Genomic DNA, 18,704 nt, shown 5'->3' on the forward strand with positions numbered 1-18,704 from the left:
CGGAGATATGGATTGTGGATGTGGCGGCAATAAAACTGGCGGAAGATCTTCTTTCTAAAATTTCCTCAATAATCCTGATGTTTTTTGTTTGGATAAAAAACTGCAAGTAATATAGTATTTATATGGGAATTTTCATAATTAAAGACAAATTCTACAATCCGTTATGAAATTGAAAGAGTCAAAATTAAAATAAATTATTTCAATTATGTCTAATTTTTAAAAAAAAAATTGTTAAACAAACTGTTTATTTTAATTCCGACTTCAACAATTTTAATTATTATTTAAAAGACAAACACATTAACTAATAAATAAATATTTATCAAATGATCCGCAATCCATTTATCCTAATAACAAACCTAATTTCATTCCAAATCATCATCCCAAGTTCCCAACAACACAAGAACGAAAAAATCAAAAAAAAATAAAATTTGTCTTCTCTGCAGAGTTTTCCCTTTCTTGCTTGCAAATGGAAGGTCCAACGTTAACTGTTCTATCATTCACAAGCATGTCATTTAGCCGGTTGAAAAAATTGTTATGCTTGATACAATGAAACTTAATACCATATCATCCAAGGCTAGAACTCTCTGTTAAGTAATTGAGGTTTTACTAACTGCATAGGTTAGCATGTTCTTTTATGATTAAAGTTTCTGCCTGATCAAACAGTATAAAATGATTAAAAGAATAAGATATACAAGAGAAATAGCATCATTTCCGGTAAGTTTTTTACTCTAAATTTTAGTGTCAATTAGCTACATTATATAAGATCATGATCATCATGTAATAGCTCGGCGTGATCGAGCATAACCTCTCCCATGTCTTGGTCATTTGTACTAATGGCTAGTAGCCATCCGTGATTTACCTCCTCCGTATTGACCTAGGGACGAGTTGACGGGGGCGTTGGGGGCAAGCGAATCGCTTTTTGCCACATGATCATTATGTAATAGAAATAGGATGCATTAAGATCAATTACAATAAAGGAAATTTGTCTCATATACTTGTATTAGCATGAATATCCAACAAATGTTCTGTGAGCGATTAGTAGACATAAAAAGGAGCACAACAGTGCATCCACTTGAACAAAATTACAGGGAAAAGCTCACTATTCCTCCAGTTGATGCTATCAATCAGTTTTTAAGTTCTTCAGATGTTAACAAAAAAAAATTCTTCCTATAACAGAAAACTTTATTTATTAAGAGGGAAAAAAATCAAATCGGTGGCGGTTAGTTGAATTCAATTTCTAAGTTCTTCATATGTAAACAAAAAGTAACACAAAGTTTTATTTACTAAGAGGGAAAAAATCAAATCGGCGGTGGCTAGGTGAATTCAGTTTCTAAGTTTTTCAGATGTAAACAAAAAAAAATCTTCCTACAACACAAAATTTTATTTACTAAGAGGGAAAAAATTAAATCGATGACGGCCAAGTGAATTCAGTTTCTAAGTTCTTCATATGTAAATAAAAAAAATTCCTTCCTACAACACAAAGTTTTATTTACTAAGAGGAAAAAAACCAAATCGATGGCGGTCAGGTGAATTCAGTTTCTAAGCTCTTCAGATGTAAACAACAAAATTTTCTTCCTATAATACAAAGCTTTATTTACTAAGAGGGAAAAGAATCAAATCGGTGGCGGCCAGGTGAATTCTGCACACTCATCAGAGTCTAATATTTTGTTGAAGCTCCTCATCTCCATGTCCTACACCCCCACATCGGCTGGAATGTTCTGCAATATTTCAAGTATGTCCTTTTCCTCTTCACTCTCATTGTAGTCTTTGTTGCGCTCTGTGAAATAAATTGAGTTCTGTTTTAGGGCTGGGAACTGTTGGATCGATACACAATACGCACTGAGAGCGGGGATGAATCACGTGATTTTTAAGAACTTATTTTATTATTTAAAAAAACACGAGTATGCGTAGCGGAAAATACAAACGAAGTCAAAAGATACAAAAAAAGCACAGGCGATTTTACTTGGTTCGGAGCCTTCGACGACTCCTACTCCAAGACTTAGGTCCCACGGACCTATCGATGAGTAATTCACTAAAAACCTCTTTTGACACCTTTGGAAGAGGGAATCGAGTACAAATAAGATCGGAGAAGTGCAACAGACTGCATTTCCCGTTTGCAGAATTTAAGTACAAAAGTGTTACCGACACTTAGGATCGAAGTGGCTTGTTCATGTATCGATGTCGGTCTGCATGCTGCGATTAAAAGTCCTCGAAATAGTCATCGAGCACAACAACTTCGCAGCCGGGTTGTAGCAAGAGCCCGGAGCAGTCGAAACCTCAAAAGAACGCGTAGTAGCTCGCATAGTAGTTATGTATTGAAGCCTTCTCGAGACTGCCTTATATAAGGCATGGAAGACGCCTTCCATAGCTATTGAAGGCGCCTTTAACCTGGAAAATTTGATCCCTAATAGCCCGACACCTATCTATGGCGAAGTTAAAATTTTATCGTGCAGAAGGCGCCTTCCATAGCCATAGAAGACGCTTTCTATGAACAATACAAAGGCATCTTCACTGTTTGATGGTGCCTTCAGACACTGTTCATCCGAAGGTAAATTTGCTCCTTTTGTCCTGCAAAATAATATTTATCTAAATAACCAACAAAACAAGTATTAGGACAATAATAATAAGTAGTAATTAGTCTTTGTCCTCTCAAGACCAGAAACTAGTGAAAGTCTCAGATTAGGTATCCAAAATGGACCTAATCTGGACTGATGCCTACTATCCCCTCAACCGAGATGCGTCCTCACAGGGTCACTCTTCTCCAGTGACTTACCTTAACTTATCACTTTGCCAGTTGTCTGGTTCGCAGATCCACTGGATTTCACGTCAGATATCTGGTTGACCCATTGACCTATCTGGACTCCCTCAAACCTGTCAAACTCCTGCACACTAGGTTAGTAAAATAGATAAAATAGTAAAGTAAAACAGTGTCAACCTATTTCAAGATTCCTTGGTCCCGTCAAAATTCGCTGGTCCGGTCAAGATTCGCTGGTCTAGTCAACCGCATATAGTCGATCGGAAAGCAGTCGGTCACACATTACCTAGGGTTACATCCCTAGGGTTGCCTAGCTTCACTCACTAGGACTTCCATTGCATGGTTTCACTCACCAGGACTTCCTCCACCTAGCTTCACTCACTAGGAATTCCATTGCTTGGCTTCATTCACTAGAACTTTCTCCACCTATCTTCACTCACTAGGGTCCAACTTCACTCACTAGGACTTCCACCAACTAGCTTCACTCACCAAGACTTCCACCACCTAGTTAGGACTTCTCACTTGCTTATCCTTCGGTTAGGACTTACCCTTGCTAGTCATCTAGTCTTGACTAGACTACTCTCTTCCAAACATCAAGTCTTGTTTGGATTAACCCTTAGTCAAACTGACCAGACTTAGGTGCATTGTCAAATATCAAAATCCTAGAGGTCAATTGCACCAACAATCTCCCTCTTTTTTATGTTTGATAATTTTCTTAAGTTAGGCTTGGGTTTTTACATGTTATATCTCAAAATTTAAGAGATTAGTCACTTTCCCCCTTTAACTTTTCTAACTTAATATTACTCTCCCCTTTTGGCACACATCAAAAATATGTAAACTTAAGATCACTCTTGATTAGGGTTTGCACCAACAATAACATTTGAAAGACATAATTAAGTATTTCAAAATCAAATTTTTTCAAAGGGGTGTTGCAGACTAATTTTTTAAAGTTGGTTGTCAAGGTAACTCTTGATAGTGAATTTTCAAAATATTTTTTAAGGTGTTTTCACAAAAACTTGTAAAGCAAAGAGTATTTCATAAAAGATTTTGAAAATAATTTTTCAAACTCAATTTCAAAGATTTACAAAACTAATTTTTGAAAGAATTTTAAAAGTTACATTTAATCTTTTAATCAGGACTCCGCCTTAACTTGACACATTCTTAGGAATTTTTGTTAACCACAAGTAAAAATTCCTATGTGTCTAGAGAGTTGATCCAAATCAAAAGAACACTAAGTTTGAAGGTGAGTTTTCAAAATATTTTCCAATCCACCAAAAAAAATAAATTTAAAAGTGATTGTGCAACAAAACCTTTTGAGAAGAGCTTGTCAACTTAAGTTTTAAAATGTTCACAAAGTAACAAAATAATTTTTCAAAATATGTTAGGAATGATTGTCAAAGTATCAAAAAAAAATCATAATTTTTTAAAAGTATAAGAGTTTTTTTTTTAATTTTAATTTTTTTTATTAAAAAAACAAGTTCAAATGTTACTATTTTCAAATACTTTTACAAAATTAATTTGGAAATAAATTTTATAATTTTTAAAAGTTTACTTAGTTTTTAAAATATTTTTAAAAGGTTGAACCCTTCTCTCCCCCTAAAAATTAACACTCTCCCTTAAATTGTACTAGAGTTTAGATACATTGAATTGTGTAACATGTTTTCAAGGCCCTTGCTCCTCCTTAACCTAGCACCTTCTGATTATCTTTGTTAGCAATAAGGATTTCTACTTTAGTGCCTAGGAAATTTTACTGTTCATAACACTAGTGTGCAATAAATATATTATTTACATTTTATTATGATTGTTTACTTAAGTTTGATTAATCATTAATCAACTATTCTAAAAATAATTAACCTTAGATTTAGGTGTATTAAGTTAAAATTAAATTTTTGGTTAAATAAAATAATTTGTTACTAATTCAATAATAGTTAATCATTATCAATAGTTTATTGATTGACTTTTACTTGACTCAATTCAATAATTTAACACTTATTCGATTAAAACAACTTATATTAACTGATGAGCTGATTGACTAATTGAAAGTTTTTTTTTAATTTTAAGTTTTTATTAGCTTTAGCTTAATACAAATTATTAATTAAAATTGAGTTAGGATTAACTAAGTTTTAAGTTTGAATTAACTCACAGTTAAATTTGTTAAAGTTTGTAAATAAAGTTAAATAAAGTTAAGGTTCAATTTAAGTCGATCATTAATTAATATAAATTATGATTAAGATTTTGATTAGTTAAATTGATGTTATGTGTTCATTGACTTGTAAATTTAAGTTTGATTTAAAGTGTAAAGTTAATATTTTAATTAGGTTAAATTAAGATACTAATCTAGTTAAGTTAAATCTTTAGTTAACTTAAGTTTTCAATTAATGTTGATCTATGTTATTAATTAAGATTATATTAAAGTTAAGTTTAGTTTAATGTTTTTTGTTTTTAATTAAATTAAATTTTAATTAATTATTTAATTAAACTTTAACTTAATTAAATTTTAATTGATTTAATTAAGTTTTTGTTGATTAAAGTTTAAGTTTTAAGTTAAATGACTAGATTTTTAAAAGGATTTTAAATCAATTTTTAAAAAAAAAGAGTGATTGATGAGATATTTTTTAATAACTTTTTAATCACAGTTTAAAGGACTAATTTTTCTTAGCTAATTTAAACCTGTTAAAGGAGTATAAAAATTTAAATTTTTATCAAAAAAAAAACAAAATTTTAGGAGTAAAATACAGATTAAATATGATAAAAATTTTAAAAATATTAGACAGAATGATATTCAATTAAAGATATGAAAGTGCGGAGAGAAATGAGATATTGAATGAATTATAAAGTTATTTAATTTGATTTTAAAAATAAAAAAATTAATTACTTCAATCCCTCTTACCTATAAAATATTACGAGTGATTATGTCACTAAAGGGGTGAATAGTGATTTATAATTTCATCCAACCTTCATGTTCTTATCTACAAAAGATTCGTAGAAAATAAAGAAGATAAAGAAATCTCTTATACATCTATTTTTATACCAGCAACACAAACAAAAAAAATGAAAAGATGCACAAAGCAAATGAAATACTTTACAATGATGATTCTCTGTTTTGATCTCTCGAAAAATTATTTTCTATCGTTATTTCGTCTCTAAATATCTATACCAATGAAATTATAATACTACTTAGCTTGAATTGTTCTTTAATATAAAATCATGCATTTTTTTTCTACTACTAATATTATATTGAGATACATATTTAAATTTTATTAACTTAAGTTAGAGAATTAAGTTTTTTCAGGGATAATATTTCAATTTTTATAATTTTTTTTTCATTCTAATATACATTTTTCTTCTGATATACATTTTTCTCAAAATCTATTTTTTTTATTCTACTCGATGTGTATATATTAATTACATTAATAATTCCCTTTGTTATTGATACAGATTATAAAAAATGAATCCCGTATAATAATATGAAAGGAGATATAAGTAGAAGAGAGAAGAAGTAGAGAGGCCCAGGTGAGGTAAATACGCTCGGTAAATAAATCCCAGTCGAGAATATATGACCGACCGGGATAAAACTGAATAAAGACACAACACAGGTAGATATGCTCGATAGGCAAATCTCGTTCGTGCATGAAGTGCCAGACGAACCAAAATGGATGAAATATTAGCACACACATCTATGCCCGACAGGAAAGCCTCGGTCAAGCATGAAATCCCGACCGAGAATACAAAGTCAATCGAGAACGCAAGCTCGACTGAACTGAGAGACGAACGAGGGGTTAGTACATTTAGGCACGTTCGACAGTCAAGGTCCAGCCGAGCATAAAGTGTTGGTTAAACTAAAACAATAGAGTGCCAGTGAACCTAGGAGCGCTCAGCAGGCAAAGCCCGACCGAACTTAAAAGCGTGCATTGCTAAGTAATCTCTATAGCCGGCCAGGCGAAAACCGATTGCATATCGTAAGTCTCAACTTGACTCAATAGACGAAGCCCGATCAGGCATAAACATAATATAAATATAACACGCTCAGTAGTAGAAGCCCGGGCGAGCATGAACATAATTTGCTCGGTAATATAATCGCGGGCGAAAAAGCAGACATACAAACTAAGGTTGTCAGAATGAGCTCGACTTGGAAGTATTCAGTCAAACATAGGCATAATACGCTCGGTAATAAACTTCCGGGCGAGTATATAAATACGCACTTTTACAAGACTATTAGTATAAGATCGACCTGACAAAATCTGGCCGGGCATAAACAACTTTGTTACATCCTTTAAATATACTTAACCAAAATTAACTTAATATAAAATATTCTCGATACACAAATACATCTATTATATTAATGATATGTGAACAATATGTGATTACATGACAACCTATTTTACTTGGCGGGAAAAATCTTTTAAAAACTTTTGCAGGTGAACTAAACGACAAATAAGGTACATCTGGGGTACAAAAAAAATTCCTTGAACTATTATGGTAGATGACGTCATCTCCTAACAAACTCTAATGAACCGGTGTCCACCTCATGACTGCGGAGGTTATATGAGATGGTATTAAAAGGGGAATCCTCTCCGTTGGCGAGGTAAGCTTGGCACCATCACTCAAACCCTAGTTCTACTTCAGTTTACTGTACTTCTTCTTCTTCTTCTTCTTCTTCCTGTTTTGAGAGAGAGAAAACTGACTTGAGCGTCGGAGGGCCTAGCTAGGGATTTCCACCCCGATCTTAGGTCATTAACGCTTTGTCGGTTGGTTTCATAGTGCGCAAGAGGTGATAGCATCCGTGGGAGCATTGATCCAAGGTCTTCTCCGTCTCGGTGCACTATTCGCCGGAGTTTCTTCCAGATCTGCTTTGGGTTTCTCAGATCTATTATTCTTCTTCTTCATCGGAATCATCGCCCACCTCCCTTAGCGCTTCATCTCGTAGAAACTATTCGCTGGAGTTTCTTCCAGATCTTCTTTGGGTTTCTCAGATATGTTATTATTCTTCTTCACCGGAATCATTGCCCACCTCTCCCAGTGTTTCTTCTCGTCGAGTTCTCAGACAAGATCAGTTATCATAATCTAGCTATAATTATATCTTACTTCCAAGGGATATTAAAAATAAATCCGACTCAACGATTTGATACGAGTTGACTAAAAAAAATTAAGTTTAGATTAAATATTTTCAAGGTCAAATCATGTTCGGATTGAAGGTTTCAGATTGACTTGGGATGCCTCAAATTTAAGGTTTAATAGAATTTTTTTTAGATTAAATCTAATTTTATTTTAAAAATTAAGATATTTATATATATATATATATATATATATATATATATATATATATATATATATATATATATTAATATTAGTATGATAATGATAAAATATTAGGATAAATATAAAAATTATAAAAAAAAAATAGTAAAAAAAAAGTTAGTTTTGAATCGGCTTATTCAAGCCGGATTCACATTGGTCAAATTCAAATTTGAGTTCGGATCAAATTCAATTGAAATTTTAAAAAATAAATAAATTCCAACCCAACCTAAATATCATCCAATCCATCCAAATTCCACTACTCCTTCCTTTCAAAACCTATGTACTCCATATTTAATTCCATTCTTTTTCCATATATTATAATTTAAAATTTAAATTCTCAATCATCTTTACGCCTCTTCTATCTGTTTTATTGCTTGTGAGTATAAAATATTAATTTTCTTTTAATCATCAAATATACAGCCTTTATTATTTATATTTTAACGTCGATTGCAATATAGCTGAGAATGGTAATTCCCACCCTGACTTATCCATAATAAAGCTAAAACTAGTTATACTCCCGTGTCCTCATTGCCGTTTAAGCCATGGACCATGATGTGTCATTGAGAGGCCTCCAGAGCCAAATTAGTTATTCACATCATAAATTTTGGCCTCCCAGAGCCAAATTAGTTATTCACATCATAAATTTATAGAATTGAGCGAATATCGAATCTTGATAATTAAAACGTAAATTCCTACGTCTTGTATAATTTAGTCTTATTCATTTATCTTCTCTGTCGTTATAATTTATTTTCTCTATATTAATCCTAAAGTAGACTGAAAATACTTTACCTTTTGTCACATGATAGCATTAAGAGGTACAAATATACCTCTCTGAATACCTATTATCTCTCATGCAAAATATTTCTTATGATTTATCCTTTTTTTAATTACGAGGAGTCATTCTAAACGGACGGCCAAGATGATGATGATTTTCTTTTAATGCACTGATGTAACATTGAGCAGGGTTAATTGGTCCAAGCCAATGCTACACCCATAGTTTGCAAAATCGCGATCCGGATCGTAGGATCGTACGATCCTACGATCCGAAAACCCAAAATCGATCCAGGATCGTGCAGAATCGTTTTTGTAGTAGGATCGCAGCAGGATCGGTAGGATCGGTAGGATCGGAGTAGGATCGGTAGAATTGGAACAGGATCGGAGCAGAATCGGAGTAGGATCGGTGGAAGCTTTGAGAGGTCATAACTTTTGACTCGGATTGAACCACGGGGCCTATAATATATCAAATTAAAGCTCGTTCAGAGATCTTTAATAAATTTCAAAGTTTATCCTTAACCATTATCTTTTTTTTCATCTTATTAAAGTTTTAAATTATTTAAATATATGTTTAATTATTTTTGAGTTAGTTTTTTATCAATAATATTCTGTCATTTATTTTTCTCAAAATAATAAGTTTTTGGATGTCTATTGTCTAGTATTGTGTGGCATCAACCAGTCTTTAGAAGATTATTTCCGACATTCATATTTGAATCAAAGAATTCAATAGCTTCTGTTATATACGTTAGATGCTTTGTTGACATTTAAATTGAATTATCTTATAAATCAAGGAAATATTTTTGACATTGTATGTGTTATTATTATTGTGTTAATAGATATTTTATATTCTTTCATTTTATGATATGAAAATATAAATATTATTACTATGCGAGAATGCTAGTTGAATTACAAGTTAATTTAAATTTGTACATGTAGTAATGTAATTTGATGTGTTGAGTGTAAATAATTGCATATATATACAAAATTAGTTATTTATTTATATGTAAATGAGTTTTTTAGGTATTTTTTATAATTATTAATCATGTATGATAAAATTTTAAGGGTTTTTGGTAGGATCGTACGATTCTACGATCCGATCCTGACCGATCCGATCCTGACCCTAAATCGATATTAACCAAGGTTATCAAAGATAACCTCGAACCAAACGCGCCCTAAGTATTTCTTTTACAGATGTAATCGAGTCGAGCCGAGTCGAGTCGAATTCTTGGATGTTTCAGTTTGACTCGTTTATAATCGAGCCGAGCTCAAGCTTTATTTAACGAATATATTCATGGTTCACGAGCTTCTTCGAACTTTTATCGAGTCTAAACGAATTTAATAAATATAAATTATAAATTTAAATATTTATTTAAAACTAAATTATATATTTTTTAAAATTATAATATTCTTATTAAAATTTATAATTTTATTATAATAAATAAATTTAATATATTTATCTATATTTTTCATAAGTAGAGTGTAAAATCTATAAATTTAATATCAAAATTATTATTTTTTATTTAAAAGTTGATTCATGAGTTTAACGAACACGTTCACGAGCTAACGAGCTGAATATTATGAAGCTTGAGCTTAGTTTGTTTATCTTAACGAGCCTCATTAAACGAGCTCAAACGAGCTTTTATCAAATCGAGCTTCGAATAACTCACGAACTGCTTGGCTTATTTACACCCCTAATTTCTTTCCATTTTTTCCTCTCAAATTCGAGATTTGTAATTTTATAAAAAAAATTGATAAAATTGAATTTATCACATATCATATTTATATCGATATTTTCCGTTTAAGAAAACAAATCGGCAATCCTTTTTTATTAGATTGGAATCGGAATGGTCAAAATTAAAGAATATGTTTTTTTTAAGAAACTGATTATTTTATTTAACTTCGTAGCCCCTAAACAATTTTAGTTATTATTTAAAAAGACAAACACATTAATTAATAAATGAATATTTGTCAAATAATCATAAACATCCTAATAACTTTTGTAGCAAAAAAAAAGTATTATGGATACGATAATTATTCCTTTTTGCACAATAACCCTACAGATTCTCCAATGTACTTGTTTACCCTTGCCTTTCATTAGTTTGATTGCTAATTAGGGAAACAATTTTATGGACTCATAAGTCTTAACAGATATGGCAACCATTTGGGAAACAATTTTTTTTTATCGATAAGATTTTTTTTTAAAAAAATAATAAAACATATAAAATATAGACTAAAATATTAAATAGTATATAATCATCAAAATATATATAATATAATCCACTAATATAATACAAATATTCTACTTAAATATTATCATGTCTTGCAATTTTGACAACAAAAATATCAATTAAATTTTCATAATAAAAAAATATATAATTTTTTATAAGTGAGATTCCATTGAAGTTTATCATCCGTCATCAGAATAAATCAAGAAGCACACATAATAATCTGTCCAGAAGTCCTGAGCATCGTGGATATCTGGGTGAAAAAAAAATTAATTATATGTGACATACCTGATGGAAGAAAAATTTTAATTTGAGAAACTTTGCAGACAAACTGTAACCGAAAAAATTAATAAAATTTTATAGACAACATATCTATGCGAATAACAATTATTATTTTTTCTTTTAATAATTTAACATATCAATTAGTCTTTTAGCTTTTTGGTAGTAAAGAACTCTTCAAGATTATTAACTCCGTTATTAAGTCATAATCATAAATATTAAAATTCCTATTATACATCAAAGATTGTTCAAGATTTTTATAAGATCTCAGACTCTCCAAATTATAAAAAAAAGTCAAAAGTTTTTTAATATTTTGAAATTATTCAAACTGAAGTTTTAGCAAGAAATAATGAAAAAATAAAAATAAAAGAGCTTGGTGTCCCACCCTATAAAATGACATAATTATCCTTTATTATAAAATAATAATATATTTATATTATTAGTTCTCTTATTTATTTATTTTTATCTAAATCGGTGTATTATAGCTACTATAAATCCGTAGTTGCTATATAGTTGTAGCAACTACAGTATTATAGTTGCTAATCTGTTATGTTGGGACACTTCGAAGTTAGAGAGAAAGGGGGGATAAATAGCTCGTCTCACTCACTTACTTGTTTCATGGATATTGATCTTTTGCAGCAGAAATACTCAAAGCAAAGCTTTCCAATATTAACATAAGGATTTACTTAGTATCTACCCCAGCAAGGTGACTAATCCAAGTATCCGACCCTCTTTCACACATCCACTATGAAATAGCTCATTCTTGGAAATAATCCGGAGGAAGAGAAACCTTGTACAGGCTCACACACAGAAATACAAGAAGAAGAATAAGAAGAAGCTAATATAATATGAAATCTTATAAAATTTACAACAAATGAAATCCTAATTTCTTACTTCTTACTTCTTACTTGTAGACACCTCTTGATCAACTTGGAACTGTAGCAATACTTCTCTTAAAAGAACCAGTGTGTGGTTGTCGAGAATCTGTGTTAAGAGCGTTGATGAAACAAAGCATGCAAAAACACTTTCCTAGGGCTCTTCATACACCTTAATCCTTTAAGCTTACTCTTAAGCGATTACCGCGATTACCACATCAGCAACATGCTTCAAATATCTATATTCTCAAGCATAATCAATTACCTTAATTGATTACGCATGCCTAATCGACTAGCCTGATCGATTAGGTATGTTTCTGTTTGTCCGAGAACGACCCATAGGAGATTGATTCAATCGTTTACGGTGTCTAGTCCATGAGAGAAGACGCTCATCAGTATGTCCGAGATAGCGGATGGGATGTCCTGGGCCACCTGGTTGAAACGCTTGATATAAGAGCGAAGAGACGGTGGTCTGTCTTCTGGTATTTCCTGCTGTTGGCGAAATGGCACAAGAAGACAGTCTTGAAATCATGAAAACGGATGATGGGCCTGATTGGCAATCCATCGAACCATTTCTGTGCTGAGCCAGATAGAGTATTCAAGAATACTCGGCACTTAATAGCGTCGTTGTATTGATGTAACAGTGCAACATTCCGATCCTGAACTTGCGGAGATGATCCTCCGGATTTTTACTATCATCGTATTCTCCAATGGTGGGACTTGTACCCCTTCGGTAACTTCTCCTCTAGTATTCTTAGAGAGAAGGGCACTTGCTCATCAGGTTCCCCTCGGGACTCTTCCCTGAGGACTATAGCCTTCCCCTTCTTTGAGTCCCTGGGCGTGGAGCTTTCCGCCATAGAGGCATGCGGTTGCTCTTTCTTATTATAACAGTCCGAGCCCTTATGGTAGTAGTCTGGGGCTAGTTCCCGGTAGAAGGCCGGGAGGAACTCCTCGGGTTGCTTCCTCTTAAACACTCTGTTTGAAACATGAGTCGGGTCCTTAGAAACGATAAACATTTTATATGGTCGCGAAGCAGTGGTCTATTTTTCGGAAGCTGCTCGTGATCTTAGCTTCCTTGAACAACTCGTACTCCCCTGTCGTCATGATCACGTTGATTCGTCCAGTCTCCTCTATCTTAACACTCTAGAACAGGTGAAGAAAGTTTCCATAGATGACGTTAAATTGATCTTGTCCGGAATTTAAGTCAGATGAAAGCTGAGTGAGCTGTTGCTAGCGTTGACGGAGGGGCGACCGAGACACATTTCTCGCATGCACTTCCAAAAATGGACTCCCACGTGATGCTGACGGATGACGATGACTGAACCGGTGGTACCTGAGCTCTGCTCACACTCAGACAAGCACACAGGCGTTAGAGGCCAGAAACCAGGGAAACAGTCCCCCAAGCAAGCCCTCCGACGCTCAAGTCAGGTACTTTTTTCCAGAAGAACAGTGTACGAAGGAGAAAGAAAGTAGAAGACAAGTGTGAATATCCGAGAGAGCGTACCTGCATAAGAGAGAGAACCTCCCTTTTTATATATAATGCGTACCTTCTGGATCTTGAGTGATGTAAGAGAATGTCTGGTGTCATGACTTGTCGGGTGATGGAGGACACATGACATCCTCCTGTAGACTGAAGGAAGGTTCCATTCGCAGGTGACTGCAGACCGTTGGAATATTCCCTGACACTTAGCAGTTATTCTCTGACAGACGATTACGATTCCCTTACATTGTTGTTATGTAGTACCTTCTGTCCCGACCGGGCATGAATAGGGCAGTTCGAGATGATCAGTCGGGTATAACACCTGGCCTAAACCTTAGGAGTCGGGAGCCATGGAAAGATTGTCCAAAAACTGACTGTGAGTTAGTTGGTTAGGAGTTTAGCTTACTGAGAGCACTAGGCCTAAGTACAACCAGGCCGTGAGAGCTCAACTCGTCAAATCCAGGTCCAGTATCATCTCGACTGTCTTCCCAGGTGTCTCAGATCTGAAGTTCCGGTATGTGAAAACCTGATCGGGAATCAATTGCTGACGTCGTCACCCAGTCTTACTTCCTCTTTCCATATCTATTAAATGTCCCGCCCCTTTGACTTCTGACTGCCACATCCCCTTGATTTCTGACTGCCACATCCCCTTGATTTCTGACTGCCACATCCCCTTGATTTCTGACTGTCCAACCTTAACGGACCCCATCGTTATATACCGTATCAACAAACACATTAAATAATTATCGTGCGCGCATCTATACCAAACAAAATTAAACAATTGTACTTAAAATTCGAAAATTTTCATCCTATCTGTATGGATAATGGGATCCACTAATCAAGTATGAATTCCACCGTCCAAATGTGAGAGGTGAGGATATTGTCTGTACAGTAAGAATCAAACTAACCGTTAAAACCGTCGGTTAGATTAAACATATCCACAGAAGTTACTGCTCCCAAAAATATCATAATTTAGGTTAACAATACGATGAGCATCACAAATGGGAAACTTTAAAATTTATTCAAATTATGACAGGACACCAAAACAAACATAGGAAAATATAGAATAACTCAGGTGCAACGTTACCAAAAAAACAAGGAATCACAATATCAGCTCGCTGATGGTGATTCATGAACATAACTGGAAAGTACAGTGTGCAGTGGTGGTGGGTTCTGATCTTCTCTAGGCCAGGATGCACTATTCAATGCCCACCTCAACATTATCTCTCGTACTGATCATATTACCCGGTGTCCTCTCATTGTGATTCATTCTTCTCTGAACATAAATACAAGTGTGGTGCATGAAAAACTTTTCCAAATGTTGACGGCTTAAAACTTTCATCTGATGATCTTTAACCAAATGCTCTTGTGGAATGAAGATTTGTAGCATCATCAATGGAATGTTTGCTCTTCCTGAGGAACCAAAGAGACACTTCTAGACCAGTTCTTCTTGCAAGCCATTAATTCATAACTAATATATTCCAAATTTTGATAAAATTTAATTCTTCAGGAAAGAAAACCTTCGCAAATTATATTACTTCTTTTCTGTTGTAGTTTTGAAGGCAAACCTTCTCAAAACAGTCTACAAAAGCATCAACAAATGTGAATAACTTCTAAGCCACTTTCCTAAATGCAACCAAAGTTGAAAATTAAATTCTCACCAATCACATAAGAGAGTACATCCCGGAAAATCATCTACCAAACTTTCTACAATAATAAAAGGTTAGATGAACTTCCACTTGCTATTCATTAAATTCCGCCAACACTACAACAAAGAGGCACCTAGTATTGAGAAGCACGATTGCAACAAATGTCTAGAATTGATGGAATAACTACCTTATAAATGTTATTAGACAATGTAGATAAATACGATAACAAATAGAAAAAGTTTAGAAAAGCCTTTTTCTAAGGTGAATTTTGATTTTTATCTTTATATATGAATATTAACCAATCTCATCTAGTGGGATAATACTTGATTGTTGTTATATCTTTATACACGAACACACAAACACACAAAATTATGGGATGAAGAGAAGAGGGCACAACTTATTTATATCAAGTAAAGTCTATCATCATCACCAACCTGTGCTGGTGTCAATTGAGTAATGAGCAAGCTATTTGGATCTTACCTTTTCATTGAACTTTATGTAAAGCTATATGACTAATATTATTCACATTTTAAATCAGTTTATATTCTATTAACTAGAGTTTTCTTTGATCATCTTTATTTCAACTCATTTAATTATAGAATATATAAATAGGCTTTGAACATATTTCTACCATCTCAATTTTTTTCTCATTTTAGCAGTACATCCAATTGCTCTCACAGTAGTATTTTTGATGTATCTATCTAGTAGGTCCTCACATCCAAATTCACATTCTCACCTTTGTTATATTATTTTTATATGCTATTTTTACACCCTGATTCATAAGGCATGACAAATAATTACCATGATTCTTTCAAAAATTCCGTTTAGCCAATGAGGTACACAATTATCATACAAGAATTTGATTTTCATATCCTAACTATTCTTTTGAATACCTACTCATGGGTACTGCATTACATTATTTAGTTTTGTTTCTACATAACATAAAATGTTTAGTTTCTAAATTTTTTTACTACATTTCAACATCAAGGTTAATAAATTTGTTATTCTCACTCTCTTGTCTTAAAACATGCAAAAGCAATATAAGTTATGTAAATATATAGAAAAAAGATCACATTTTTAAAAGACAACTTGTATATATATAGTTAGCTCAAGCATGAAATTTATAAACTACCTACATAAGCAATTGATTATAGACTTGCTACAATGATTATAGACTCACTAATTAATGGAGCTTGAGGGAGGCTGCCAATATAATCTGACGGAAGTCTTGTCGATGCTAAAGGAAATCGGACAATTCAGAATTTTTCTGAACCAATTTCGTTCCGAAAACATTGGCGGAAGGTACATTGGCAGAAGGAAGGCAGAAAATATTTGCGAATTTATTTCACGAAACTTTTGCAGATAGTAATGGAATCGATTTGGAATTATATCGTCATCTGTAATGCCATCTGTAAAATATATAGAATTAGGCTTCAAATGTGGAAAATCACAAGCAGAAAGGCAAAGTGCGTCGCCGCCGCCGCCTAAGAAGATGAATATGATCAAGTCTCCCAAGTCCTTGGCTTCTAGTCTGATACTTAGACTCTCATTATCCACCACCACCCTGTTGTCGCCTAAGGAGATAATAAAATCTCCCAAGTTCATCGTTTTTTCTAGTCTTTTACTTGGCCTCTCCTCATCATCTATCACCAGGTTCACAGACATGGTCTTGGAAAGATTTTGATTTCTCTCCCTCCAAATACTCAAAAGATCCCCTCGAGGAGTCTCAAACAAGTAGTGTAGGTCGTCACGATGTAGTGCTCGATCGACCACTCTAAATCTGGGCATTTCACCATGTTCAATTTGGGCCTCCTCGTCGAGATCACAAACATACACTTCTGAAAGTGTGCTCATATACAGTTTCCCTTTATGAAAGGCCATATTTTCAACTAAAATGGATTTCCTTAGCTCGAACCATTTCTCGTCGCCGGAGCGGGTAAAAAAGATTCTCCTGCAAGTATATTGGATGAGCGCGACGGTGTAGCCATCTCCGAGCGACGGATCAGCGGAAAGAATTGCTTTGAGGTGATGCTCATCGCTCATTGTTTTCGGCATCCTGAAGCCGATTAGGCGCCCTGCAGTGTCGCGGATGGGATGGGTGTCCTCGGAGGGGAGGAGGCGAGGGAGGTCGATCTGCGCGCCGGTGATCGGGTTCAGCAGTAGCACCCGGAGGCGGGCGTCGATCGTGATGATCCAACCGTGAGCAGAGCCGATAAAGAGTCGGTCGGTTATGGGAGGCTCCGGGACCGGGATGGTGTACTCCCTTCGCTCGTCCAAGGCGTAGAAAGTGATGGCGGATGGGTTGCCGCGGGGATTGTCGTAAAACACGAGCCAGGGGCTCTGCCCGCGGAACTTAAAGTAGCTTCCGCGCGTGGACAGATCGCGGACGGCAGCCGACCACGAAACACAGACGGCGGCCGAGCGGAGAAATTGAGGAAGGGAGAGTTTGGAGAAGATGAGGGAGAAGACATCCAGGGGGAGACCAGCCCAGCCGCCGCTGCCGTCAGCCATGGGAGGAGAGGAGAATCTAAGAGAGATGTTGATGGTCATGAGTCGGCAATAAGGCCCTGATTTTATAATCTCGTTTTAGGGTTTTTTCAAGATTTCTTTCCAAATATTTCTCAATAATTCTTTTTTCCCCCTCAAATTTCAGAAACTCGGGCATAGATTTTTTTTTTTTATAAAATTTAATTTATATTAATATAGAAATTTTTTGTTTCCAAATTTTTCTCAATAATCCTAATTTTTTTTTCTCAAATTTCAGATACTGATGTGTGATTTCATAGATTTTTTTTTTATAAAATTTAATTTATCAAACGACTGTATTCATTTTTTGTTTCAGAAAATAAATCAAACAAATTATTTTAATTATGTCTTCTTTTAAAGAAAAAATTGATTATTTTAATTCAACTTCGTAATCCGTCAATAATTATTTGTCCATTATTCAATTATTATTTTAAAAGATAAACACATGGACTAATACTTAAATATTTATCAAATAACGTGTGTTCGAGCGCATCTATACCAAACAAAATTAGGCAATTGTACTTAAAACCTTAGGTTAGATTAAACAAACTCACAGAAGTTACTGTTCCCCAAAATATCATAATTGAGGCTAACAATACGATGAACTCTCATGTATAAGTATCACAAATGGGGAGCTTTAAAGTTTGTTCAAATTTTGACAGGACGCCAAAACAAACATAGAAAAATATAGAATAAAGGTGCAACGTTATAACCAAAAAAACAAGGAATCAAAATGATGCTCAACTAGAAAAAAAAAAAAAAACAGTGAAGTGCAAACTCACCATGTTTCGAAGGTATGATAATAACTTGGGGAAAGTGGTGGAAAGTGGACAAGACTATTTG

General features: G+C 33.9%; 1 protein-coding gene across 1 annotated transcript; it reads right to left on the reverse strand.

The window, feature by feature from the left end:
* Window positions 1-14,677: 14,677 nt before the first annotated feature.
* On the reverse strand, window positions 14,678-17,881 carry LOC121991115 (putative F-box protein At4g22180). The gene is made up of 2 exons (XM_042545141.1): window positions 16,516-17,881; window positions 14,678-15,099 (listed from the first exon to the last, which is right to left on the reverse strand). Coding segments are annotated over exons 1-2 (1,332 nt in total). The 5' UTR covers window positions 17,847-17,881; the 3' UTR covers window positions 14,678-15,098.
* Window positions 17,882-18,704: the final 823 nt, after the last annotated feature.

Source organism: Zingiber officinale, chromosome 1B (assembly GCF_018446385.1).
Source record: "Zingiber officinale cultivar Zhangliang chromosome 1B, Zo_v1.1, whole genome shotgun sequence".
Lineage (NCBI taxonomy): Eukaryota > Viridiplantae > Streptophyta > Magnoliopsida > Zingiberales > Zingiberaceae > Zingiber > Zingiber officinale.